This window comes from Rattus norvegicus, chromosome 4 (assembly GCF_021556685.1).
Source record: "Rattus norvegicus strain SHRSP/BbbUtx chromosome 4, alternate assembly SHRSP_T2T, whole genome shotgun sequence".
Lineage (NCBI taxonomy): Eukaryota > Metazoa > Chordata > Mammalia > Rodentia > Muridae > Rattus > Rattus norvegicus.
Genome location: NC_141537.1, coordinates 33403823 through 33430197, shown reverse-complemented (window position 1 = coordinate 33430197; position 26375 = coordinate 33403823). Strand labels below are relative to the sequence as shown.

At 41.8% G+C, this 26375-nt stretch overlaps 1 protein-coding gene across 1 annotated transcript in view; it reads right to left on the bottom strand.

The window, feature by feature from the left end:
• Positions 1 to 5003: 5003 nt before the first annotated feature.
• Col1a2 (collagen type I alpha 2 chain) overlaps positions 5004 to 26375 on the bottom strand; it is a 34878-nt gene continuing 13506 nt past the window's right edge. Inside the window, 34 exon segments of the mRNA NM_053356.2 lie at positions 5004 to 5494; positions 6492 to 6734; positions 7408 to 7592; positions 8162 to 8420; positions 8775 to 8882; positions 9006 to 9059; positions 9540 to 9647; positions 10002 to 10055; positions 10180 to 10287; positions 10375 to 10428; positions 10787 to 10894; positions 11578 to 11685; positions 12361 to 12522; positions 13466 to 13519; positions 14359 to 14412; positions 14979 to 15086; positions 15166 to 15219; positions 15313 to 15366; positions 16100 to 16153; positions 17295 to 17348; positions 18009 to 18116; positions 19252 to 19350; positions 20472 to 20516; positions 21461 to 21514; positions 21847 to 21900; positions 22320 to 22373; positions 22827 to 22880; positions 23412 to 23510; positions 23975 to 24028; positions 25026 to 25124; positions 25222 to 25275; positions 25630 to 25737; positions 25847 to 25900; positions 26228 to 26326. Of these exon segments, the coding sequence (NP_445808.2) occupies positions 5348 to 5494; positions 6492 to 6734; positions 7408 to 7592; positions 8162 to 8420; positions 8775 to 8882; positions 9006 to 9059; positions 9540 to 9647; positions 10002 to 10055; positions 10180 to 10287; positions 10375 to 10428; positions 10787 to 10894; positions 11578 to 11685; positions 12361 to 12522; positions 13466 to 13519; positions 14359 to 14412; positions 14979 to 15086; positions 15166 to 15219; positions 15313 to 15366; positions 16100 to 16153; positions 17295 to 17348; positions 18009 to 18116; positions 19252 to 19350; positions 20472 to 20516; positions 21461 to 21514; positions 21847 to 21900; positions 22320 to 22373; positions 22827 to 22880; positions 23412 to 23510; positions 23975 to 24028; positions 25026 to 25124; positions 25222 to 25275; positions 25630 to 25737; positions 25847 to 25900; positions 26228 to 26326 (3165 nt within the window). The 3' untranslated portion in view covers positions 5004 to 5347.

Below are 26375 nucleotides of genomic sequence, written 5' to 3'. Positions count from 1 at the left end.
TTAACATCTGCGACTTTGTGACTGCTTATTAATTCAGTGGAAGATTAACGATTGGTAGAGAAGTCTACTGAAAAGAGGGGGTAGGCAAGAGTTAGAGGGGGAAGTGAATGCATGGAGATGGACCAGAAAGGATCTGGACAAAGGGGTACATCTGGGGCAGGTAAGGGAGAGCTTTTGTTTCTCTTGTAGGAACTGAGTTTCCATTCAAATGGTCTGTCTTGGGGGTATTCTACTATCCGGCCAGCAGGGGGAGCAGTGGACTTGGAGTGCCGTCCTGTGGGTAAAGTCCATCCACTCAGTAGATACATTGTCTTTGTCCCGCATCTTATCTTGCCTTTCAGTCAACACATTGCATTAGAAAAAAGATTGCGTCCGTTTTCTTCTTACCTTTTAATGGTTAGATAAGGAGCTGGGTAAACCGCACACCCCCAAACAACCCTCAGTTCAATGATAAAACACATTTTGCATTTATACATTTATTTTAATACACGGTGACTGTCAGTTTGAAATTTCTTTCTAGATTCCAGCAGGATAACTAATTCTGGACCAAACTGTCTCTATATCTTGGTCTTAGAATATAGTTTTGCCTAGGAGAATTCAGTTGAGGAGACTAGGGTTATAAGACATTTGAAAGTTTCAGGGAAGCAATTATTGTCTTTTAAAATAAAAAGGTTCTTGCTGTGTAGCACAGAATGCCCTTGGTGCTCTTGCTTCCCACCCCCATTTTCTCTTTTTTAGAGTGTTAGGCATGTACTAACAGCATGGTTCTTAAAACCTTGCGGTCTTTTGTAGATTAAATGTTTGTTTACCGTTAAACAACTAACAAACTCTTACTTTACCCGGAGGGGATATGCCAATGATTGATCATTATTTACTTAATTTGCTCTTTTTTACAGAGGTTCTAGGAATAGGTTCATTTCGATGTGACAGAGTCCAAGGCTGGTTTGATCAAGCCTGTCTGGGGACAGGACAAAGGTCTCACGCCAGGGAAGTGGAAGGGTGAAAGAACAATGTCTGTTTTAATTTGGACAACGCTGTTTGACTGCCTCAGATCTTAGGCGAAGGAGAACGTTCTGCGTGAGACATTGTAAGATACATGTTCTGAGTAAATGAGCAGTGCTAATTAAATTTAAAATTCAAGACTCTCCCTAAATTGGAGGGCTAGGAGTTAGAAGTTAAAGGAAAAGGCTGTTGTGTGTGGAAGAGGAACGGGCCATTTGCACTTTACTCAACGCCTTTGCGAGTGCCTACTGGGCTACCTAGGGTTCTGTGACGTGGGTAGAGCAGACGTGACACAGAAGTGTGCAAAAGCCAGAATGTAAACTCTACCTTCCCCTAACTTCAGAGGTTTCCCCAAGACCTCCAGGCTAGTAAACCCATGAGGCACAGGGATAAGTCAGGCATTATAGGCTGCCTAGGGCCACACCACTGCTGCAGTTACTGGCGCCCCCTAATGGTACAGAGTTGTTGAATCCCGGGCAGGTTCAGCCTAAGGGCTAGAAAACATTTAGTTATCAGAGGGCCAAGAAGTGAAGATAGTTGGTCGGCATTAGCTTTTGTTTAGCGGTACTGCAATACCAACAGAGGGCTCTGGAACTGTTTAGATATATCTGTGTACAAAGAAGGTGTACAACTAGGTAATTAAATGGCAGTTCTGAAGCTAACTTAATGAGATGTGCCAACCACTTTCCCCCAAGTTTTCCCTAGTGTCACTTTCAAAGGCAAAATCTTTATCTAGATCAGCAGTTCCCAGCCTGTGGGGTGGTTACACTTTGTGGAGGTTGAACAACCCTTTCACAGGACTCACCTAAGACCATCAGGAAACATTTATGATTCACAACAGCAAAATTAGAGTCATAAAGTAGCAACAAATATAATTTTATGGTTCAGGGTCATCAGAACATGAGGAACTTTATAAAAGGGTCGAAGCATTAGGAAGGTTGAGAACAACTGATCTAGATGGGTCATTCATTGTTCAGAATAACATTTCTAAATTTTCTTATCTATAATTTATTTTCTGAACTTCCTTGTCAATGATATTAGGGAGAATAGCATTTTTGAAAGTTTTTTGTTTTGCTTTGGTTTTTTTTTTTTTGTTTTTGCACGAAAGACAATGAATGCTTGGGTGTCTACTCTTGGCCAGTACAGTATCTCTATTGATCTAGAATTTTAAATGACTTGATTAACGTCCCCTCCCAGGATCCTCCTCTCATGCGCCATTCGCTTCTCTTTCACATTCAAGGTAGAGGTGGCTAAACCTTCATTTGGCAAAGGGTCAGAGAAAGCCCTGTGAAGAATCTGTTAGAGCTGGCCGTTAGCCTGGGAGAGCTGACAGGTCATCGGAGGGTCAAATCTTCTGGACATAACTCTGCAGCTCTTTTCTCAGCCCAGACTCTAGGAATATTCAGTATGGACCAACTGAGTTGTTAAGTACTGGACTGTTCTAACAATTTGGTTTCTAAAGCAGAAGCATTTAGACAGAGAGGGCTGGTAGGAGAAGCGAAATCTGCAAAAGAGGCCAGTTGGCCAAATATCACTGATTTGTATGAGACTGAGATTGGTCTCCCCAGGGACCCTCTAATTGGTTGTGTCCTGTTATCCTTACATGGAATGTTACCTAAAATACTATATCCATGCATAGGTTTATTCTGTCTTAGTCAGTGAGCTGTATACACCTTAAGGATTCTGCTCTCCGATGAGGTGTAGCTAGCTGTGGGTATCCTTCCTAGCGTTGCTCAGGGGAACTGGTACAAGCTAGAGTTTAGGTAAACTTTCCTTGTTGTCCAGGAAGGAGCTGAGGGATCGGTAGACATCTCATGCTTTGAGATGACCACTCTTCCATCAAGCCTGTTACTAATTTCTTTTGAGATAATTTGTTGTAAATGATGCAGTCATAGACTATATTATAGCAAATTTGGAAAATGTAGGACTAAAAGCCAATCTTGATAGGATTGTCTTGCAAGCACCCACTCTTGATATTTTTACAAGCATGCTATATAGATCTGTAAAGACAGGCTTTAAAAGCAGGTTTTCTTTTTCTTTTTAGCCATCTTCATAATTGTTATTAGGGTATCAAAAACTTTAATTCTTTATTCTGTTAGTATCTTGAACGTAGCACATTTTGTCACTGTTATCTATTTTTTTTTAAAAATGTTACTTATCTCCCCCTTTTTATGTAGTAATGCATTGGGGAATAGAGTGACTACTAAGACTGTTACCTTGGAAATCCATTGGCAGAAGAGGCTCAGATGTGTATTTGGGCCACAGTTGGTACTCATGAAACGCTGGCTCTCTTCTTTATGTCACAAGCCAGAAGCCATACTTACATTCAACCCAGAGACTAACAATTTCACCATACACCTTTGCCCTTGCTATCCCAATGATTAGTTTGAGGGAGTCATAGCATTTTGATGACAGGGTTTTAGCTTTCTTTATATTGTGTGACTGGGTGTTTCTACTCATGCTTGTCAGCTGTGGAATGGTAGAGACATCAAGGGCATACAGAGACTTGAGTTTCCTACTTGGTACAGGAATCAGGATTGCACAGGAAGTACAAACACCCACTTGTTAGGAGATCTGGACTTGGGAGCTGGTGTCCGTGTATGTGTACCTTAGCAAGCATCCCAGGACTCAGATTCTAGTGGGAGGAAGGCCTCCACTTGATATTATCACTTGGTTAGTAGACCTCGATAACTTTTTAATGTTACAATTTTCCTCATGTTCAGTCTTTTTGCTTTTAAACTAATTGAATCTTGAAATGACTTATAACAGGAGGCAAATATTACAATAACAATTACGTTCTGCAACAGGGAATAAGTTCTAAATGAATCTTAACATTTCACTTGACACGTTACTATGTTTAAGTGTGTGAAAGATGTCATTGAAAGGTGCAGGGGAGGAAAGTGAACTTGATTTGGCAGGTAGGTGTTCTTGGTACTATTATCCACAACTGTCTCTGCTGATTGACAGCACACGCATTTCCTCTTAACAGGCATTGGACGCAGATTGCAGCATAGTTTAAGAGTGTGGCATTTTTACTGACTATTTGAAAGTGTTTTAGTTAATATTAATTGTGCATAGACCAACTTTCAGCCATAGTTACAGAGTGGTTGATGGGTAATGAAGCTGAAGTTTCTATGAAGCTTTGCTTATAGAAAACAGATATCAACAGTATCTTGTCATTTAGGTACCATGCACTCGGGAGTCACAGATGCATCACTGTGCAGAACAGAATTCCTCCTCTTGTTATCTGGTTAGAAGCAGGACCCAGATATAGAGCCTGAAGGTCACCTAGCTGCAAGGAAGATAGCAGAGACTGGAGCTTAGATATCCTGAATCCTTCTGGGCTCCTTCTACCTTTTTTTTTTTTTTATTTTTTTTTTTTGCATAATTTCTTCCCAACAAGGTTCCCTTGTTCTAATGGCTGGTCGAGATCTAGATTCATGTGGCAAAGAGCATGGAAGCAAGGACTTTTACTCAGTATTTTCTTTTTGGAAAACCAAACATGCTTTATTTTATTCTTCACAATTTATTTAAACATCTCACATATACACAATAGGTACAATTCAATTTTTTTTCTGCTTGTCCAAGAAACAGGACTTCTTCGGAACCACGGGGAGGAACGAAAATGAGGCTGGCAAAGAAACGAATGCTGAATCTAGAGAGGAGAGAATCTGGGGCAAGTGTTCTTCATTCCTTTAGTTGGGGATAAGGTGAACGAGAGGGCCGCTAAGTCAAATTAAGAATCCCACTCACTGCACATCACTATGGAGGATCGAGTCTTCTGTAATTCTTCTAGCTCCATCCACATTCTTCAAGTGTCTGAAATACTACTAATTAGCACCTTTGTGTCGAAAGCAAAACAAGTACCTCAGTTCATGACTGTCTGCATCAACCCCCATTGGGGTGGTCTACACTCACGGGAACGTGTCTTGAGGTAGTTCAAACCTTTGGAAGTTTGGGTTTTAAACTTCCCTTTGTGGAAGATAGTCAGAAGCCACAAGTGGTGCAAATGTTCATGGGTTTCTTTTTATTTTATTTTTAAAATTTTATTTGGGTTTTCTTACAGAGGTTGACAATGTCCACAACAGGTGTCAGAGTGTTTAAAAAAAAACCCACAGAAATAACACTGCAAACGTTTTGGGGAGGGCCTGAGGGAGGGGACTTATCTGGATCATATTGCACACTGCTCTGACCAATCCTTCTCTTTTGCCCACAGTTTAAGATGTAGGTGCATAGAAAACACGGAAGGATTCAGCTTTCAGTTTTTTTTTTTTTTTAAAGGAAGAAATGGCAAAGAGAAAGTTTTTTTCAGGGGTTTTTGTTTTTTAATTTAGGTTGAGTTCACTTATTTGAAACAGACAGGGCCAACCTCCACACGGAATTCTTGGTTAGTACCACCGATGTCCAGAGGTGCAATGTCAAGGAATGGCAGGCGAGATGGCTTATTCGTTTTGTATTCAATGATTGTCTTGTCCCATTCATTTGTCTTTTTCTGTATAATAAAAAAAATGGGAAATAAGGAGAGTACATAAGGTCACTTACAGCTGAATCTGACTTACATCGAAGCATCAGAGTCTATAAAAGACATTTTTTGGCAGGTCTATACTTTTCTGAAGATAGGTGTTCCTGATTAAGAAGTCCATTGTTGACATACAGCATCACGGGTGTCTTTTAGGGGATGGTTCTCACTTGGAACTTGGTGAGTTTCAAATATGTTTGGATACATATTCTTTACAAGATGAGCATATGGTGTGTATGTATGTATTTGTGTGTGTGTGTGTGTGTGTGGTGTTTTGTGTATCTTGTGTGTGTAGTCTGTGTGTATTTTGTGTGTGCATTTGTGTATGTGTTATGTATGCCTCTTGTGTGTGTGTGCATCTTGTGTGCATGTGTTTGTATATATGGTAAGTATGCATCTTGTGTGTGTGTGTGTACTTGTGTATTTGTGTGTGTAGTCTGTGTGTATCTTGTATATGTGTTTGTATATGTTATGTGTATGCATCATGTGTGTGTGTGTGTGTGTGTGTGTGTGTGTGTGTGTGCTGACAGTTGGGTATGTATGCAGTAATTTGACATTTAAAATTTTATTCTACTTATAGCATATCACATAAAACATGTTACACACCTTTATACTAAAAACAATTTTTTTTCAAAAAATTAGAATGTTGGCCATACTCTAAGGAGCAACTGAAGCACTTTAAACCCCAGTAAGTTTTGAATTCTGGGTACATGCTAATATCTAGGAACCCTAAATGCTGAAGGGCAAGTAGGGACTGTGTGGGCATGGGAGTCAGCTCAGTGAGAGTTGCCTAGAAGTCAGTATCTAATATGAATGCCTGTAGTTATCACAGAGTTGCTGGATACACTTAAATGTGTTTTTAAAAAGTCAATTAAGTCTCTCATTCCTCTGTTCATTTCATAGCCTAAGCTAGAACTCTCTACCTCATCTCCCAAAGTAAATGTTCTCCTTCCATTTTCCCATTACTTACGGAGCAGCCATCGACAAGGACAGTGTAGGTGAATCTGCTGTTGCCCTCAGCAACAAGTTCGACGTCGTTGGAGCCCTGCAGAATGACAGCCTTATTCAGGCGGCCTGTCTCCTCGTCCAGGTACGCAATGCTGTTCTTGCAGTGGTAGGTGATGTTCTGAGAAGCACGGTTGGCTAGCAGGCGCATGAAGGCGAGCTGAGTTGCCATTTCCTTGGAGGACACCCCTTCTGCGTTGTATTCAAACTGTGGAGAGGAAGGTGCAAACCCTTAAGTAGACCCGCATACTGAGACTCAAATAAAGAATGCATCAAGGAGACATAATGGAGTTGGAGTTGGGGCTTAGGAAAAGGGCGCTCTTTTAAGGAGACGTGACCCCCTTGTTAAGGCTTCGGTTGCTTTAAGGATCATAAGATCTACCTGGTTAGGTCAGTGTCACTGAAAAAGAGCACCCTACTCAGTTCTCCATCACTGTGAATGTCCCTTCATTAGAATTTGTGGCTGTGAGACAGGTCAGAGCTCATTCTGTTTTCTGTGATATACTGGGTTGTACTGTCATTTGGTAACATCAGTGGGAAGGTCTGATTAAAAATTCAGAGAAGCTGCTCCCACTCTACATACATATGCATAGCATGGGGGTGGGTGATCTGCTGGCCAGTGCACCTTTACATGAAATGACATTAGCTATTTCTCCAATGATTACCCACTAAGTCAAATTTGAATAATAATATCGAATTAGATGGAGGAGTCCTATCTTTTATCGTGAAATCTAGGATAGAATTGAAATTTGTGAAAAGAGCAGTTTCTTATAATAAGCTCACGTGCATAAAAGGATTAAAGCCCAAGTAATTAAAAAGCAAATGATAATCATAGGAAAATCATATTTAGGAAAAGACCAAATACTTGACGGATTCCATACCTGGCTGCCACCATTGATGGTCTCTCCTAACCAGACATGCTTGTTGGCCTGGGCACGGCTGTATGCATTCTTGGCTGGGGTGTTGACAGGTTGGGCCTGGATGCAGGTTTCACCAGTAGAGAAATCGCAGTACACTTTGATGGCATCCATAGTGCATCCTTGGTTAGGGTCAATCCAGTAGTAATCTTTTCAGGAAAGAAAGACCAGCTGGTAAACTTAATGCAAAATGCGGGTTCTAATAATAATGATTTGTCAATAATATTGATTCCCATTTAAAAAAAACATTTCGATGGTGCTGTTACATCACCTATTCCACAGTTAGTGGGAATTTTTAAGAGTTCCCTTTTCTTCATGAAACATCCAATCAGGGTGTTTAGACCAACTGAGGCAGGAAAATCAAAACTTAAAAGTCCTACTAAGACTAGAGTGAATTAGAGGCCAGTGCAGTGAGACCTGGTCTTAAAACAAAAAGTGTAAAATGTAGCTGAGGGATGGAGCTCTTTGCTAGACATTGCCTAGCATGTCTAAGGCCTGCTATTTAATCCCTTGTACTGGGAGTAAATGAATAAACAAGTCAACAGACTTAAGGCCAGATATGGGCAGAGGAAGAAAATGATGTTTCATTAACTGGGTGTGAGTTTTGACAGTGCAGTTTTTGGGTCGAAATACACATTCGTTGTAAACATTAATGGATGTTGATTTTGGAAAGGTCAGCTGTTTGGGGGTCTAGTGTGGTTTAAATGTTTCAACCCACCGCTCTTCCACTCTGGGTGGCTGAGTCTTAAGTCACGGCATGTGCGGGCAGGGTTCTTTCTAGAGCCTTCAGGAGTGAGAAGGGTCTCGATTTGGTTATTGAGAGATTTCAGAGTTGCATCAACTTCATAGTCCTTGGGTCTGAGTGAAGGCTGTGAGCGAGGCTGGTCAGCCCTGTAGAAGTCTCCTTCGAAACCAAAGTCATAGCCTCCTCCGCTGACACCAGGAGGCCCAGGAGGCCCAGGGGGACCAGGGGGACCCTAAAAAGGAAGAGTCAGAGAGACCATTTTTAAAGTGGCTCATGGTGGGAGAGGCAGACAGGACAGGAAATTGCCAGATGTGCTTTGTATCAGTACATGTTCTAACACGAGAAAAAGGAGTACATGTTCTAACACGAGAAAAAGGAACAAGCTTATGTAAACAGACTACTTGATCTCAGTCACAAAGGGAAGGATCAAAAGAGCCCATCATATATACACACAGTTTACAAACTTCTCAGAGAGCTACTGAAGTGAAGCTACTCCCATGTGCTATCAAAATCTCATTGGTTTAGTCTGAAGGAAGCATTCCATTGGTCAGGGAAGCCCTAAGCTATCCCTCCCAGTCATACTTACAGCGGGACCTTGGCTACCCTGAGAGCCACGAACGCCAGCAGGACCGACTGGTCCAGGATGTCCAGATCTACCATCTTTGCCAATGGGGCCAGAAGGACCAGCAGGACCCTAAAGAGAAAGAATACCGAGTGCTTATGAATGAGTAAAACCCCACAGGTAGCAGTAGCCTAGGGCTCACTGCCTAGATAATTCTTTAGTTCAAGAGAAGGACTTTAATTTTGATTCACTTACCCTGGGACCAGCAGGACCCACGGGACCAGGAGCTCCTTGGTCACCATGCAGCCCCTTCAAAGAGAGAACAGAGAAAATAAAGTATTGTCAGAACATGCATCAGTAGATAGGTTTTTTTTTTTTTTCCTTTCCAAATTGAATCAAAACTTTCGTTTCAATGGACTCCGGATTGAGAAAATTGAGAATGTAAAGTGGAGCTCTTTTCTTTCATTATATGTATTATGCTCAATTATTTTTTTCCGCAAGCCATTTGAACAGTGCAATATTACTCATCCCTCTAATTATATTTATTTTAAGTGGGGTTGAAGGACACTGTTGCCTGGAGATGTTAATATACGGCTGTTTCTGGCTCCTTTAACCCTTACCTCTTTGGGCTAGAGTATGAAACTGGATCCTCTCTGAGAGAGGTGGGGTTAGCTGGAGAATTGGAATGGCTCTAGAAGGTAGTGTGTGTTACATAGTAGCAGTGGGCATCTGAGGAGGGACCTGAAGGTTATTTGAGTTAGAACTCATGCAAGGTCATATTTTGCTTACAGCAAGACCAGGAAGACCCTGTAATCCATTGTGTCCTTTTAAGCCAGGAAGACCTCTGGCCCCTTTGTCACCAGGCTCTCCCTTGTCACCTCGAATACCTTGAGGACCCTATAAAGAAAGAGAAAGAGATGGGTTTCTGCTCTTTTACAATGACATCACTTATCTCTCTTTGAAGGGTGTTTTATCCATTTACAAAGAACACTTGAAGCACACAAAGGTCTAACTGGACTGCCATCCTCTCTGGCCATTTCCTTAACTGAGCAGTGCACAAAAGGGCTACCTCCTTATGACTAACTAACATGAACATGCAGAATAGACTTAAAATCAATAAAGTCATCTGAATCATTTCTCACTCTGGACTAAAACACCAAAGTCTAGCCTATATATTTATCTATTGTCTAAGTAGATGGTTTAGAATCATTCTTCTTAATTCCTAAATATTAATTATCACCATGTACGTACACTAGGACCTCTTGGACCGACAGCACCAACGGGACCAACAGAACCAGCAGGACCCTGTGAATTAGAGAAGAAAAATAGAACTCATCAGCCAAGTTCAAGACCATCCTCTTGATGTCCTTAGTGATCAAGTGTGAGGCCACAGTAAAGTCCACAAGGGTGACAACATTTACATACTTACAGGCTCACCACGGTTTCCATGTTTCCCAGCAGGACCCACAGAACCATGAGGACCAGGAGCACCTGCAGCACCAGTGGGACCAATGTTGCCAGGGTAACCACGCTCTCCCTACCAGAGGCAAAAGTGAAACTTAGCATTAATCTGTCGGTATTTTGATCACTCTTAAATTAGAGAAAGATGAAAAGGTGTCCTGACCTTGTGTCCGGGTTGACCATCACGACCTGGGGGACCATCACTGCCAGGGTTACCCTATGAGAGAATATCAAGCAAATTAAGATGCCTTGGTGATTCATTGGCCTCGCTGCCTCTGCTACTCTGCCCTCATTATTCCCAGTGTTCAGACAGTTAAAAGAAGGGGGAGAGCAATAACTTTCTAATTTGATTTTTTTTTTAGAAATTAAATATTGAAGCCCCAATTTGCAGTCTTTCAGTTAAAGACCATTTTCAAATCCAAGCAATTCTCATAGTTTTACTGCAAAGAAAGATCATTATATGGAGAAGTAGATTATCTAGTTTAGAAGCTCGGGGCATGGAACCTCAGTTCAACACTAGAAGTTGACACAGAATGAGATCCTGCTTGGTTTGATTTTACGAGCCAAGTACTCACATCACGACCGGCTTCACCAGGGGCACCATTAACTCCAGGACTGCCCACAGCACCAGGGGGACCACGGGCCCCAGGAGGGCCTGCAATGCCCAGAGGACCAGGTTCACCCTAGAGTGGCAGAGAAGATAAGATGACATTACTATCCCAAGATAGAATGCTGACCACACATGCCAAAAACAACTCCAGAAAATTCTAGTTGAAAGAGAGCAGCTAAGTCGAATGTAGATGGGTCACAACATGGCAGGAATCACCATCACTGTCAACCTCCCTCTGTCTTCCCTACACTTAGAGGATCCATCATGTGGATGTAACTATGTATGGGGATAGGAGTAGGGTCTGACGGCATCTAATGTACCCCAAATAAAATTAATTCATAAAGTCGATACGTTTCTGGATAAAGGTGGCTTCAAGCTGCTGTCACGTATAGGGTTAAATGAAATGATTCATGAACTTCCTGTGAACGGCCCCATTCTTCTTGTGGGATAAATGATGCCAGGATTTCACATCACAGAGAAGTAAATGCAATTAGCGCTTATATCATTCTTAAGCGTGTAGAAAGAACAAAAATCATTCTGCATAATGTGAAGCTGTGCCTTTACAGTATGTGTCTAAGTAAGGTAGTATTAAAGCTTCCTGGATAGGTGACAGGTAATCTGTATAAAGAAAATGCCATGAATAAAAAAAAAAAAAACTTAAGTGGAGTTATTCAGCGATCAATCTGTCACATCTGAAGTGGCAGCTTTTAAAATCTTTTATTATGTTAATGAGAATCAGAATGGCGTCAAACTCACCAGAGCACCAGCAATACCTGGCAGGCCACGTTCACCTCGAGAGCCAGGGAGACCCAGAATACCGGGAGCACCAAGAAGACCCTGAGGACCTGCAGTGCCAGGGGGTCCCTAGATGAGAGGAAAAAATACTGATTATTACTGGTAAGACCCTATTTCATAATACAGACTAGCTCAAGGACTATGAAGACAAGGAGTCTTGGGTTTAGGAACAGGCCAGTGACTTATAATTGGTGGGACACATTCTTGAATGTCTTTCCCACCCCCTCCCCCGAGAATGACAGCAAATTTACATTTTGGTATGTATATGTGTCATTGAGATTAATACAGCCATTGGGCGTGTGGATTTAATCTTCATAGACTCTACGCAGGGAAGAAAATTTTGATCTCGACTTCGAAGGTCTAATATGGGCACTTGGCGGGAATTGCAGTAATTCTGAACCAGGAATGTTTAAGGAGTCAGCAGCGTATGAAGCGTGATTAATTTACAGAAGGCTGGCCACAGCAGTAGGGTTCTGTGCTAATTCTTAGATCCCTCTGAGAGCAGAAAGGGCTGTGACAGAGAAGCTGCAGTCCCTCACCTCCGTCATTCTTATCATGTGCTTTCTGTGCATCTGCCTCTACCACAGCACCTTATTGTGTGCTGCAGATTCCCTGGCTCAGTCGAGCTCAACTCGAGAGCCTGCATTACTCACTAATAGATACAGAACGCTTGAGGGTTTGTAAAGGGGCTTTGTTCTAACTCTACCCAAGTGTTGAGAAGAAAAGGGGTTTGAAATCACTTACTGTGGTACCAGGTTCTCCAGAAGGACCCTTCTCGCCAGCAAATCCAGGGGGACCAGATGCACCTATTTCTCCAGTTCGGCCAACTGGACCTTGGTCACCACGGGGACCACGAATACCTTCTTTACCAGCAGCACCAGGGGGACCAGGGGGGCCAGTAATACCCTGTGATCAAATGTATAAGGTCATTTGTTTTCTCTTGGTTGTTCCAGACTTGGAGAGGAGCTGCCCTGCTCCTAGATACTAGGATTTGAACAGTGTCACTCTGTAAAACAATATCCCAGGCATTTTTGGAACTTTTAAACTTCTCTTTCCTGCCCGTAATAAAGCTATTGATGAGGGAGAATCAGCGGGAACCTTTAGTGATGAAGGCAAGACATCTTGTATCTTTGGTACCCCAGCGGATTGGAGTCAGAACCAGGAAGAGATTTAAGTCTGCTGATTAAGTCTTGGTTGAAGGAAACTTTGGATTTTTGCAGACTCTGCCCATTTTTTTCTTGAGCAAAGCCAACCCTGGTGTTCTGTTCATAACTGAGGAGCTCATATGCTCCTGACTAGGTTTAATTAAATGCCTACAAGGAACGAAGATTTTTCTGTTATGAATGTGTAAAAGGTTCTAAGAAATCAACATCTTTGCTATTTCTTTTTCCTCTGAAACCTCGAGTGGAATACTTAATCCTTGATAATTAAATTCTCTTGAGTCCTGACAGGAGGGTCTGAATGAGAATTAAGTTAGATACCACACTACCTTTAAATTCCTTTAAATTGTGGCTTTAGACTGGAGACAGAATATTAGCCATAAAGGGTAATTAGGCAGAGAAATAGTAGATACGTGACCAAAGCACCTGTTGCACTTTTCTTTGTGAAATTGATTGTGCATTCCAAAGGGTGCTGGTATTTGCATGAATAAATCACAGTATTTAAGTTGATACCCTGAATATAATTTGTAATGGTTTTGTCTTATTCATTAAACATAATTTTAAATTGGGAAAGTATTTGCAAATATTGACAATTTGTTTTAATAGATGTTTCCTTCCCTAATTTCCTACCAGAGGCCTGGTCTTCTGGTGAGTATAAATGGAGATATATTGGGGCATGATGTACTCACACTGGGTCCGGGGGGACCAGTCCGTCCAGCAGCACCAGGGAAGCCAGTCATACCCTAAGAACCAAACATGTTCAAACTCAGTCAAGTCAACTCTAGGAATTAGGATAAGACAAGATGTTTTCCCCTTGGAAAATTATCACGGGGCTAAAGATGGAAACAGACGAGGTAACACTCAGTTTAAGGTAGGGGAGCAGTTAACTAGGATCCTGAAGGTTCTAGTAGTCTACACATCTTATCAGTATACTTCTAGATGAAATGCCTGCATTTTGCATTAAGGTTGTTGGTACTTTCTGTAGTGCTAGCAGGCTATCTGATGGTGATATGGGAGAGTATAAGATATTTTCATTAGGATATGTGAATGTTTATTGACCTCTTGGCTGGGAGAGAGAGGGGGGGCAGTAGGAAAAGGAGTGTTGCTCAGAGAAGGAAGTATGAAATTGAGCCAGTGTGCTAAGTATTGCCTACGGAGGGAAAACATTAGAGGGGTTCATTCTTGGAGACCTCTGGGGCTCTAGGGAGTTGGGGTGAAAACCTGGGCTGAGAAGGAGACTCAGTTAGTTAGAAGAATCAAGACATTAACAAAAGGATAAGAGGTACCAAAGAAATTCTGGTTCTGTTTTCCAATTAAATTGCCTGATTTTTGACCTTGTTTATTCCCTCATTGGGCAGCAGCAAACCTCTGAGGCCCTGAGTTGCAGTTGGGATTGAGTTAGTGCTCATGTAGCTGACTTTAAGCTCAGTACTGGTGAACTTCATACTTTTTCTGATCAGATTCTAAAGGACAGGACTCTCAAGCTCCTCCTTGTCACAGTTCAAATTTACCAGAATTCTGAAACTTTCAAACTGTCACTAGTACGTAAGCTAAGAAAGAAAAGTCAATTGTAGATACTCACAGGGGGCCCTCCATCACCACGACTTCCAGCAGGGCCAGGTGGGCCATTAGGACCCTAAATGCAAGCAAAAAAGGTGGCTTCAAATCACAAAACAAGTAACTCTTGCAAATGTCATGCTTGTTTTCCCATGGCACATTCTCCTCTATGTCCTCTACCCTTGAAGAAAAATTTAGAAATGAAACACACTTATCTACATCACATGAAATAATTGTTCTGTTTCAACTAGTAACACCCCATGGATTACTGAGGAATGAAAACAAGATATTTAAAAAAACTTTTACAGGATGTTTTAACGTGAATTCTTAAAGAAAAAAAAGTTTTTCAGGGTGTGGTGACCCAAGCCTTGCCTTTAATCCCAGCACTTGGAAAAGTTTGAAGCCATCCTGGTCTACAGGATGAGTTTCAGAACAGCTATGGCTACACAAAGAAATCCTGTGTGTGTGTGTGTGTGTGTGTGTGTGTGTGTGTGTGTGTGTGTGTGTGTTGCACACAATACACACATGCACTCGTGTGTATGTAATCTTTTATCTGGAATGCTTAGTAAACAGTGGGCACTTTATGGGCACATATTGGACTATAAAAATGCTTGGGTATGTTGGTCAACAGTGAATTCAACTTACAGATGGGCCAGCAGCTCCGACAGGTCCGGTTGGACCAACGATGCCATTTTCTCCCTTAGGCCCTTTGGTTCCCTTTTCTCCTTTAGCACCAGGTTGGCCAGCAGAACCCTGTTGGAAGGAACAGCAGTGAGCACTGGCCTTCTGACTCACTCTGATGTCACATTAATCTCCCTTATGTGATACTTACAGCAGGACCAGCAAATCCATTGGGGCCAGCAGGACCAACCTCACCACGTTCACCCTAGGTGGGAGATAAAGATGTCACAGTCACAGCTCCTTAGATGTCTGTAAACCATAAAATATGAGTATCCGTAAAGCTCTGGTATCTACTCACAGGGCTACCTCGAGGACCAGCAGGGCCAGAAGGACCAGCAGCACCAGCTTCGCCCTGTAACAGCACCAAAGACCAGTGATGAGTTGCTGAATGTGCCTCACGTAGATGGGGGAGGAAGAAAGAAGAGCAGTAGAAAGAGGGTTGTTCTCACACTTTGCAGTTACCTTGGAAGAGACTAATGGACATTTCAGAGAATAAAATGAGGTGAATTTTTCCTCTACTTAAGGCTGGCTTCATTTTAAAAGGTAGAGTGGTATTGGTGCTTCACTTGCAGAAACACCATAAATCAGTCCCCGTAATACCAGTAGGAGGACATTTTAATTTTTAGATGGATGCAGGACTGATCTATTTGCTGCAATCTTTGCAATACAATAAATAAGGTCTATTTTAAATGAACTGTTCGATGTGAAATGGGCACACTATGTATTTTATTGATTTTTTTTCCTTTCTACAATTGAAGGCTTTGAGAAGGCTTAGTGCATTAGGATATTGTTAATGGGCAAGAGGGAAAGTCTTTAAAATAAATGATAGGGATTAAGGTATAGATCAGGCAGTTGGCACGTCCATAGGCAAGAAAAGAGAACACCAAACAAGCAGCATTTGTTTCCTGCAACGGCCAGTTTCTTTCTTTCCTTTTTTAAATAAGCAGGCTTTAGACCCAGCCATAAAAATGAATTGCCGAGGCTCTTTGGGACTAGGGCAAGCAGGGAATTCTACATACTGCTATCCGTTCAGAGAGTTACAACTCAATGAAAACATATACAACTTATTTCAAATGCATACGTACCCGGTCACCTGAGGCTCCAGCGGGACCAGGGGCACCTATAGCACCAGGAGCACCCTAGGACCCAAAAGGAAATAGGTCTTATTGAAAATAATACACAGCATCCAAACTGAACTCTGTCCTCATACATAGGACTTTGCACATTGTGGTAGGACATCAAGAAAGCTCCTGAGGGCCAGCGAGATGACTCAGCAGTTAAAGGTGTTTGCAGTCAAGCCTCATGACCCAAGTTTGAGCCATGGGACCCATATGGGATCCATAGAAGGAGAGAAAACACTCATCATCTGTCCTTTGAGCTCCATACTTAGTCATGGTACAGGCACATATCCACTCAATGGGTGCAAGTGAACAAGAGTACATACGCGCACACACACACACACACACACACACACACACACACACACACACACACACTTGTATTAATAATGAAAAAGAGAAAGCCCTAATCTATGTTGGTACTTGTTATCAAGGTTCTCAGAGGTCAGTTCAGGAGGAAGGAACTGGGTTATGGATTTGTGAAAGGCTAGAGCAGGAGAAGGACTCAGGAGTTCTGTATTCCTTCACTTTTGTAAGATTCCCTGGAGGGAAGCAAACACATAGCCTTATTTGGAACTATGAGAATGAGGTGACTCAAGGCAAAGAATAGGAGGAATATGTTACAGTGTGTCATCAGCTTGGAGGGAGAGGTGACAGAGCTCACCAAGGAAGCGCCAGAGTGAAGGCAGCTCAGGAAGGTCATTAGACTTCCTTGGGGGGGTCATCTGTGACACCTAAGGTAGTCAGAGCTTAGTTCTCAGGTCCTAGGTGGAAAGGTGAATAGTAAGACATTGGTGGGGACTCTGGCTTTTTTTTTTTAAATGAGAGAATTGTTTTTCTAAAAGCTCTATTATTCATTAGTGGTCTTCTAAACCTGCAGCTTTCGGTGTGTAGCTTGGTGCTGGAATACTTCACACCAAAGAAGGTCGGGAAAGTAAAGATGTGATTTTCAAAGGTGCGTCATGCTTCTATTTTCCTTTGGAGCATGTAAAATGATATTGTTAGTGATCTGGGGAATAATGGATTGCAATTTTCCTCAAATTGGATTCTTTCGTAGGTCTCCTTTGTGAATTTGCTGAATCCAATGGAATAAGATACAAAAAAAAAAAAAACAAAATAAGAGTTTAAGAACAAACAAACATTAAACAGAGATTCTACTCACTCGAGCACCATCTCTACCAGGGTTGCCGATTTCACCTCTGAGACCAGTTTCACCCTGTAAGTACAAAGCAAGAGCCACGTGTTGCTCTCCAGCTAAACTTTTGAGTGGAAATGAACTGCAGAGTGCTTTGACAAAAATTTTTCTATAATGCCGGCCACCCTTTAAGAATTTCAGTGTTTTCTGATTTCCCACCACTTTATAGGATGTTGAATGGGAAAAACAGTAGGAAGCTCATCTTTTCTGGCCCCTCTCAGATAACTACCGAATACTAAAAAATAAACATTCCTCTGATTCATCATGAAGCGAGCTTCAAATTGATGAGGTTGAAATCACAAGACAACATGGCAACGGGCAGTGGCGCCTGGTCACTCTTACAACATAACGAATGCCATAGCACGTTTGACAGCTGTTCGATAGAGCTTCTTTCATTAATTAGGGCAGGATGAGGCATTATTGTTAGTGGCATTAAAATGAGCCTCATGTATTACTCAACACCATCTGCTTGCATGAAATTCCATGGTAGCAAGGAATTTTGCCAGATTTGGGAGTTTAGACATGGGTAGGTGCTGGGTAGCAGAGGGAGGGGCATATAGATGTCAAAATGCTACCAGACCGCCTGCTAGGGACTGTAAACAACGGTGGATCCTTGCACAGCCTTCTTGCCTGGAGTTAGTTCATGGCTATTATATATCCAGGCCCATTACTGAGTAGTACCTTTTCTCCTTTGCCTCCAGGTATGCCAGCAGCACCCCTCTCTCCTGGAAGCCCACCAGGACCAGAGGCACCAGCAGAGCCTGGAGCACCGACTGCACCAGCTTCACCCTGGAATGAAAACCATGTGAAATCAATTATTTCAGTAGCAAAAGAAGACAGCCAAGACTGAAACTCTTGAAGAATTCCAATTTAAACGTTTAATAGATGGCATTCTTGGCTGCATAGAGACACAAAGGAGCGTCACTGAAAGGAGGAAGGATGTAACAGGGGGCCCGCTATTAATGACACCATGGCTAAAGAGAAGAGGGCAGAGAGTGGGTGGCTGCTATTCTCCTGCAGCCTGCATCGTGTCCTCTTAAGGAAGGCAAGCTCAGACAAGAAGAAGGCAGGACAATGGGAAGGAGAGATTGAAAAATGTTTGCCCACAAACCTTTTCAGTGATAAGTCTCTTAGCTCAGGCAAGTGACATAGAAGGAGACCCCATCAGTTTGGGAGATGATTGTCTCCATAAGAGTGGAGAATGTAGCTTCCATTTTTATATTAAGCCTCACAATTCTCTACATGTGAAACCTGTTGGCTAGCCACTGAGATGAATAGATCCCTTTAAAAGCCCCACTGAATGTCATCATATTCCTTTCTTTGATTCCCTCTTATGTTGTTTTCATTCCCCCCTCTAATACCTTCCATATAATGAAATATCTTTTTGAATCAAGTTCTCCATTTGTTCCCCCAAAGGCCAGAATTGGGAGTCATATAAGTTGCTTATCCTTTAAAAAAAAAAACTCAAACTAAACTAGAAATCTACTTTGGTACACCAACTTTTAGACTTGTGCCTTTGGGGTAAGTGTAGTATTTAGTTAATTTAAATAGTTATAAATTCACTATTAAAAACTACACTACTTTTGGAAATTTGACTGTATGGGGTTAGATGCTGATACAACAAAATGTATTTTCTAGACAGGTAGAGGGTAGTCCTTGGTTTCAATGAAAAGCATGAACAATGTAATTGGAAAAGGGTAAAACCATACTAATTCATTCTTAGCTTCTAGACAAAGATTTTTTTTCCTTCTTCAAATTACCTTTTGGAATAATTATGTTCGCAGGAATCATATCGTTTATAACTGAGGTAGAAATCACCATGCAATTGGAAATAAAAACTTTCCAAAATGGTCATTGTTCTTTTGGATCTATTTATTCTGAAGCACATGGGCCCAGTCCATCGACCTATAAATAATAGTTTTACCTTGTTCCCATCAGGCCCTGGGGCTCCAGAGGGACCTCGGCTTCCAATAGGACCAGAAGGACCAGCAGCTCCACTCTCACCTGGGGGACCACGTTCTCCCTACAAGACAACAGTTGGAAGTGACTCAGACACTGTCTGACAGTCTTACTTGCTTAGAGGTTTAGATCGAGTTCTACCAGATTTTAGCAAAATTAGCACGTTTTTTCATCTCTCATTTCCCTCCTGGTATACTGGAAGAAAGGCCTGAGATATTGCTGAGGTATCGCAGGCTTCTAATATGCTCAGACTGCGATTCCACAACTTGTTGCTGTGGAAACATCATACTCAACCTTTGGAATCCCTTTACTCTGAAGGGATGGACTTTTCTGTGCTTCAGGCAAAGTCAAATGCCAGATACACTTCATAGTCAAAGGGTAGATGATGGAGTTTTACTTGAAAAGCTATGTCATGATAGGATAGGATTATATTGTAACATCACCTCTCTCTTTACACTCTCATGTAATAATGATGTAGCAGGATATTAAACAGAGGCTGTGTGTGTGTGTGTGTGTGTGTGTGTGTGTGTGTGTGTGTGTGTGTTTGGTGTATTCATTTGTGTCTGTTTAGCTGAATGCCTCTGAATTTGCACCTAAACCTCACCATGACATTACATTTTGTGGCCAAGAGTATGAGTATTTACATCATAGTTCCACATTGCAATTATATCAAAGGTCCTTGCTCTAACTTTGTTCTATGGAACTATTGGTTTCTGAAGTTAACCTCTGGCTTCTAATGACATAATGGAATACTTTGACTTAAACACCCTAGTCTTTCTAGCTATGCCAATGTGCATAGACAGAATGTCGTTAATCCTTCATAGAACTCGACTCTTGAATTTAACTTCAGATTCTCAATAGAAACACATCCTGTAAGTATTCACCTTAGATATTAGGTATTAACTTACTTGGCTCAAAGCCAGCAACTACAATAAGTACATCACATTTGTTTATATAAATTATTTACTATAACACATACACTTGTTCATTTATGTTTCTCAAATCATAAGGTTATTGAATAGGAAATATGATCAGCTAGCCAGAATTTTTTACTATTAACTTAGGAACCTGGCAATGTCTATGGAAGAGGTTAGGAACTATTTTTAAGGAAGGTGTCCAGTCGTGTGAGGGACAAGCACTCCTTTTCAAAACAGGTCAAGTGAAATGTAACTAGGTGCCACTTACTCTTGGACCAGCAGGACCAGGGAGACCGAATTCACCGGGAAGACCCTAGGTAAAGACACAATAGTAAACAAATCATGGAATCTGTGTGTAGCCGTATGTGTACTTGCACTTCAAGTATCTAAAATATTCCCATTTAGAAAATAAAGCTGTCTGGGCTCTACTCACATAAACACTTTGATATACAGGCTAGGGTGTACAACAAAACCTTTGGCTTTGTAGAAAGATTCAAACAGAGACTGCTGCTCTGAAACACGTGTCTGTTGCAGACTTGATATCAGAAAATCAGCCATTATTTAGCTCCCTGTCTTTTATAAACCAACAAAGCAGCCTATCTTCTCTGATAATGTCAGGAGGGTCCCAAACACAACAAGGCCGTGTGCATCTTAGCTACACAACTACTGCCTTCTTAATAGAAATTACCATATCCTGTATGTTACCTAGTTAATTGTATCCCCATGTGTATCTCTTTTATTACTGACCAGCTGTCTCTTTAATGTGGCCCAGTGTTGACAAAGGAGACGAGGCTACAGAATGTAACTAAATTGAGACGCATTCATCACAATTAGAGAAAATGACTCAGAACTCAGGCTCTGATCGTGGATAGCAGTGTCATGTCTGAATGCCAAGAAAAACATTAAAAGCAATTTTTTCCAGGCCCTGGTTTGATTGAAAATCGGTGCATTTACGTTTTCACTATGGAGAAGGAAATAATTTGTATTTTAATATAGCAGAGAACAAAACAAAAAATAAGGCTATTACGTGAAGCGGTCAATAGGTTTTGCTTTCTATTGTGATGTTTCTGTCAATCCACAAAATAAGGCAATTTGGAGAAAATATAAATAAGATGTTTCATTATTTTGTTCAATGCCAACAAGGTAGACTGCTATCATTAGTGTGTGAAATATGACTTTTTTTGTATTGTAATTACATGGCAATAGGACATTTATAAAGGGGGAAATTATTAGATTTTCTCAGGTCATCCTACTCACCCTTTCTCCTGGCTTGCCAACTTCTCCAGCGGTACCTGAGGGACCCGGGAGACCCTAGATGAAGAGATAGGAAAATTTCAATCTTCTGGCTGTATTCAGGGGAGATGATGATAATTGGGGCGTATAGAAGGAATAACATCATGGACATTGTTATGTGTTATTAAGTAACTCCAAAAAATGGCTGCATTAGATAATTGCCTTTTGCCTGTTCAGGATGGTGGTGGTGCTGGGGTGCTGGGGTGCTGGGGTGCTGGGGTGCTGGGGTGCTGGGGTGCTGGGGGTACTGCTAGTGTTACAGTAGGGGTACTGGGGGTACTGCTAGTCTTATAGTGAATTGGTAGGAACAGCGTGGTGAAAGTCAGAATCTTGCTTGCTTGTTGGCTCACCTGGAAGCCTGGAGGACCAGCAGGGCCCTGTTCACCTTTGCCACCTTGAACACCCTGAAAGTGACAGAAGAGATGGCAGTGGATGTTAGTGACTGCCCCCTTGACATCATGACATCACGTGTTGATGTTGAGACTCTAAAGACAAATTCGTAAGTCCAGTTTCATGAAGGAGAACTAGCTGTTTGTCTCTGCATTTTAGCCCAAATATAAAGATTTCGTTTTCCCTTTTAAATCCAAGTATTCCTATTACATTGTTAGTTGCCAGATATGTAGGAAGCCAGAGGTTAATTTCAAACAAACAAACAAACAAACAAACAAACAACAAACAAACAAACGTTCCAAAGAAGAAAGAGATAGAATTGATGCCAGTGACAGAGGAGAGATAGCATTGAAGCTAATTCACTACCTTAACTATGGGAAGATGGCTTCTCTGAAGAGCAAAGCTTTGGAACAGATCAGGGGGAAATACGTACCTGAGGTCCAGGAGGGCCCTGAGCACCATTGTTGCCGTCGGGACCTGGAGCTCCCTAAATGTTTAATAGAACAAAAATGCCCATGGTTATACACATGCCAGATAGCTTGTAAGGCTTCAAAGTACCCTGAAAGCTAATTCCTCAAAACAGGCTTAGTATTACTAGAATTAAAGAAACTCATTGTGAGCTCCACCCAGTTCTAAATTAACTTCTTGTGTTGTTCAAGAGAAGTTCCCAGATAGGAGACAGTTTATGAAGGACTGAGCACATATTCATAACCTCTTAAGCATAATATGAATAAAATAAGGGACCAGATGCATCTTCATTTTTGAATGTCGTGTTCTGGTTTGTTATAGCTCACTGTCTTTTCCATGTAGTTCAAAATAAAGCCATTTCATAGTTGTAAAAGGACCCTTACGATGCTACTTTGGAAAGTAACAATGATGCCGGGTAGCCTCAAAGAAGGTGCATTTTTAGGGAAATTTCTCTGTACAAGTTAACACCTACCCGAGCACCAGCGAGACCGGGATGGCCTTTCTCACCAGGTTTGCCAGGATCACCCTGTAAAAATAATATGTATATTACAAACATTAAAAATTATTAAAAGCTATGAAGACCCCCCCCACACACATATACTAAGAAAAAAGAGGCCATGATATCAAGAGGTAACAAAGTAAAGGCAGATACAATGGAGCAACTGGAGGGAAGTCAGGGAAGGGGAAACTATGAAAGAGAATGTCCTATGTCCGATTTTCTATGACAGTTTTCAAATGTTGATTTTATTTTGTTGCTGGTTTGTGTATTTTACTGTTATTTCTCTGCTTTGAAAGTCTTATTTAAGGCGTAATCCAATACTGTGAAGCTCTATACAAGAGGAATCCTTGTAGAGAGAGGTGTGTAACTCAGGTAGGTTTCCAGTAGTGTGTAAGGCCGCAGCATAGGTAAAGCTTTAATGGAATGGCTACACTAAAGCTTTCTTGTGGTGAGAGGACCTGCCTTGAGGTAAACTGAGGATCAGGAGATAAATACTTGATTGTGGCAGAGATGTAGCATATAGGTATGGAGAGAGACAGAGGAAGCCATGATCCTTACAGAGGGGCCTTTGGGTCCAGGGAATCCGATGTTGCCAGCTTCACCTCTTGGTCCAGCTGGGCCAATTGGGCCAGGTCTGCCATCGATGCCAGGGAGACCCTGAAACCAGAGTTTCAAGTTTATTCCCCGTCCCCATGGTTTCTAGCTATCAGGATGAGGATTTTGCCAAATAACAAAACATGGTAGTTTTCTGTATGCACAAAGCTTCCCGTAGAAAGTGCCAATAAATTATGACTCAATTCCCCTGTTCTAAATAGAATGTCAGTACACAGACAGACAATGTAATCTCATGTGCACGCAATCTGCCCCTCTCTCTTCCTTCTCTGTCCCCTTGTCACCTGCTTCAATTTTCCCAGTCATGGTTTTCTTATCCCTTCTCTGCTTTCAGTCCTGCATCTATTTAGACTCCATAATTACAATCTATTACCTTCTGTTCCCAGATGATGTTGAGGTGGCTGATACTTATTTTCAATGTATTCATGTAAACATAAGCCTCAAAAATAGACTTGAGGAGGGTACAATAAGTGTTCTTGAAAACGAAATGGAAAATGAGCAATACTTACCACAGGGCCTTCTTTACCAGCTGGGCCAACATTTCCAGGAGACCCGGGAAGACCCTGTAAAATAAATGAGGGTCCTTTCATATTGGTACGTTAGCTTCTGTACTCAAGGCTAGAATTAATTGAAATTCCACAGAGCCCTCTCTTCTCACTTTTTGTTTGTTGCTGAGGGAGATTCATTAGAGCTATAGCAGCCTTGCTGGAAACTATGAAAAGAACTCTGAAATCTTTCTCCTGTGGTGTGTGTGTGTGTGTGTGTGTGTGCATGCGTGTGTGTGTGTGTGTGTGTGCATGCGTGTGTGTGTGTGTGTGTGTGTGTGTGTGTGTGATCCTTTGTGTTTAATTTTTTTGCAACTGATTCATTCATAGGGATCAGAAGAAACTATTAAGCAACCTATTGTATGGGCAAAATGTATTATACTATTTACTTCAGGACAGGAAGAAAAAAAATTGGTAAGCAATTTCCAAGGTGGATTTTTTTTATTGCTATATGTGTTGCCCCCTATTACTTGTTTATGGTATAAAATTACAGCTGATATTCACCCTTAAGAGATAATGGAGGGGAAAAATGACTTTATTGCTATGGATTTGAGTATCTCTGGATCAGAAGGTCACCCCTCTCTAGCTGGTGTGATGCTGAATGTGTTACAGAGCTTTATGATTGATGGAAAAATGGCTTTACTTATGAATCTAATAAACTAATAGGGTATAGCCTTAATACATATCATGAATACCTTATGGAAAACTCATAACTTAAGATAAAAGATACGTGCTGAGGAGAGAACAAAACTAATTTGGATGTTTTAAAATAGATACAGTTTCCCCAAACTCTCCTAGCCATTGGTTCAAACAATACAGAGGAAACCTATGGACTAGCACCATGCATGGAACCTCCTATGGGGTTCTGATAAAGTTGGGTTGAAAAGGCAAACATTGGCAAATCTACTGACAAACTTAATTTTAGATGTTTTTGTTGAACCCCTCAGTGTTTAGCATTTTTTAAGGGAGGCCCCAAATCCAGAAAGGACTTTATGAGAATTTCTCTGAAACTTACTCTGGGTCCCATGAGACCAGGTTCTCCAGGGCGACCGGCATCTCCATTAGGACCTCGGACTCCAGCAGGGCCAGTTGAACCACGATTGCCAGGAGGGCCCTGTTAATAGGAGAGGGACCAAATGAAGAGGCTGAGGACACATCCAGCACCGGCATTACCAAGGTCCTTCCTGGGAAGTAAGGGGTGGTCAACTTACCATCACACCAGCTCTGCCATCAGCTCCAGGAAGACCTCGAGAACCAGGGCTGCCCTGTGGGAAAGTGCATGAGACAGCAGGGGATTAAAGAAACCTGTAGATCCCATTGGGTAGACTTTCCTAAGACGGGGCATGATATAGCCTAAGAGGAAGACATCGGTGCACATCAAGCCAAAGTGCTTTACCCAAATGCCAAGGGAATGCATTGGTGGGCATCTGGCAAAAATAGGTCAACATTGTTTCCAGACCAATTTAATAACATACCAAATTGAGAGCTGAGTTGCTAATTTAATAAAACAAACGGAAGGCAGATACTCTTTCATCTAGGAAACACACAGAGAAATGCTGACCAGTTCCCGGCCAAGGGGTGGCTCACGGCCTGCTGTGTCTGGAGTATTCAGAACTTACTCTCAGCCCTGGAGGCCCTGCAGGACCAGCAGATCCAGGTTCTCCAGGGGACCCTCTCTTTCCTTCTTCACCGCTGGGACCAGGAGGACCTTGGGCTCCAGCAGAGCCCTGTTTTTATGAAGAAAAAAAAGAATCAGGAGAGTAGAAAAATATTTTTATAATACATCTAGCTACTGAAATTGGATTGAAAATTGATAAGGATAAGTTGAATACTTACAGGCTCACCCTTGTTACCAGTCTCTCCTTTGGAGCCAGCAGGACCAGGTTCACCCTAAGATCCGAAAGAAACAGGGGGTCAAATGACAGAAATGTGTCAAGACTGCAGCAGACAGGTCTCTTGGGTTGTTTAAACTCAAGGTCTGTAAAATGGTATTGGTTGAAGGGTAAGACTCACACACTGAGTTTATCTCATCGATTTCTTTTCCCCACAAGTTGCTAAGGAAGAAGCTTACATGCGTGCACAGAGGAGGGACTATGCAGGCAATAATGAGGCTACATAAGAAGTATAAGCCTTTGCACAGCAGTACAGAAGGAAGACAAAAAAGTTGCAAGGTAAAGTCAAGGTACAGATAAATATATTATAGTATTGACCACTTACAACAAGTCCTCTGGGACCAGTAGCACCAGCAGCACCAACGGGGCCAGGAATACCACGGGGACCGGGGAGACCAGGAGCCCCAGCAACACCAGGGAGTCCCTGTGGGAAGACAAAATGTTCCCTCAGGAGGAAGCAGGCTGCAGAGGCA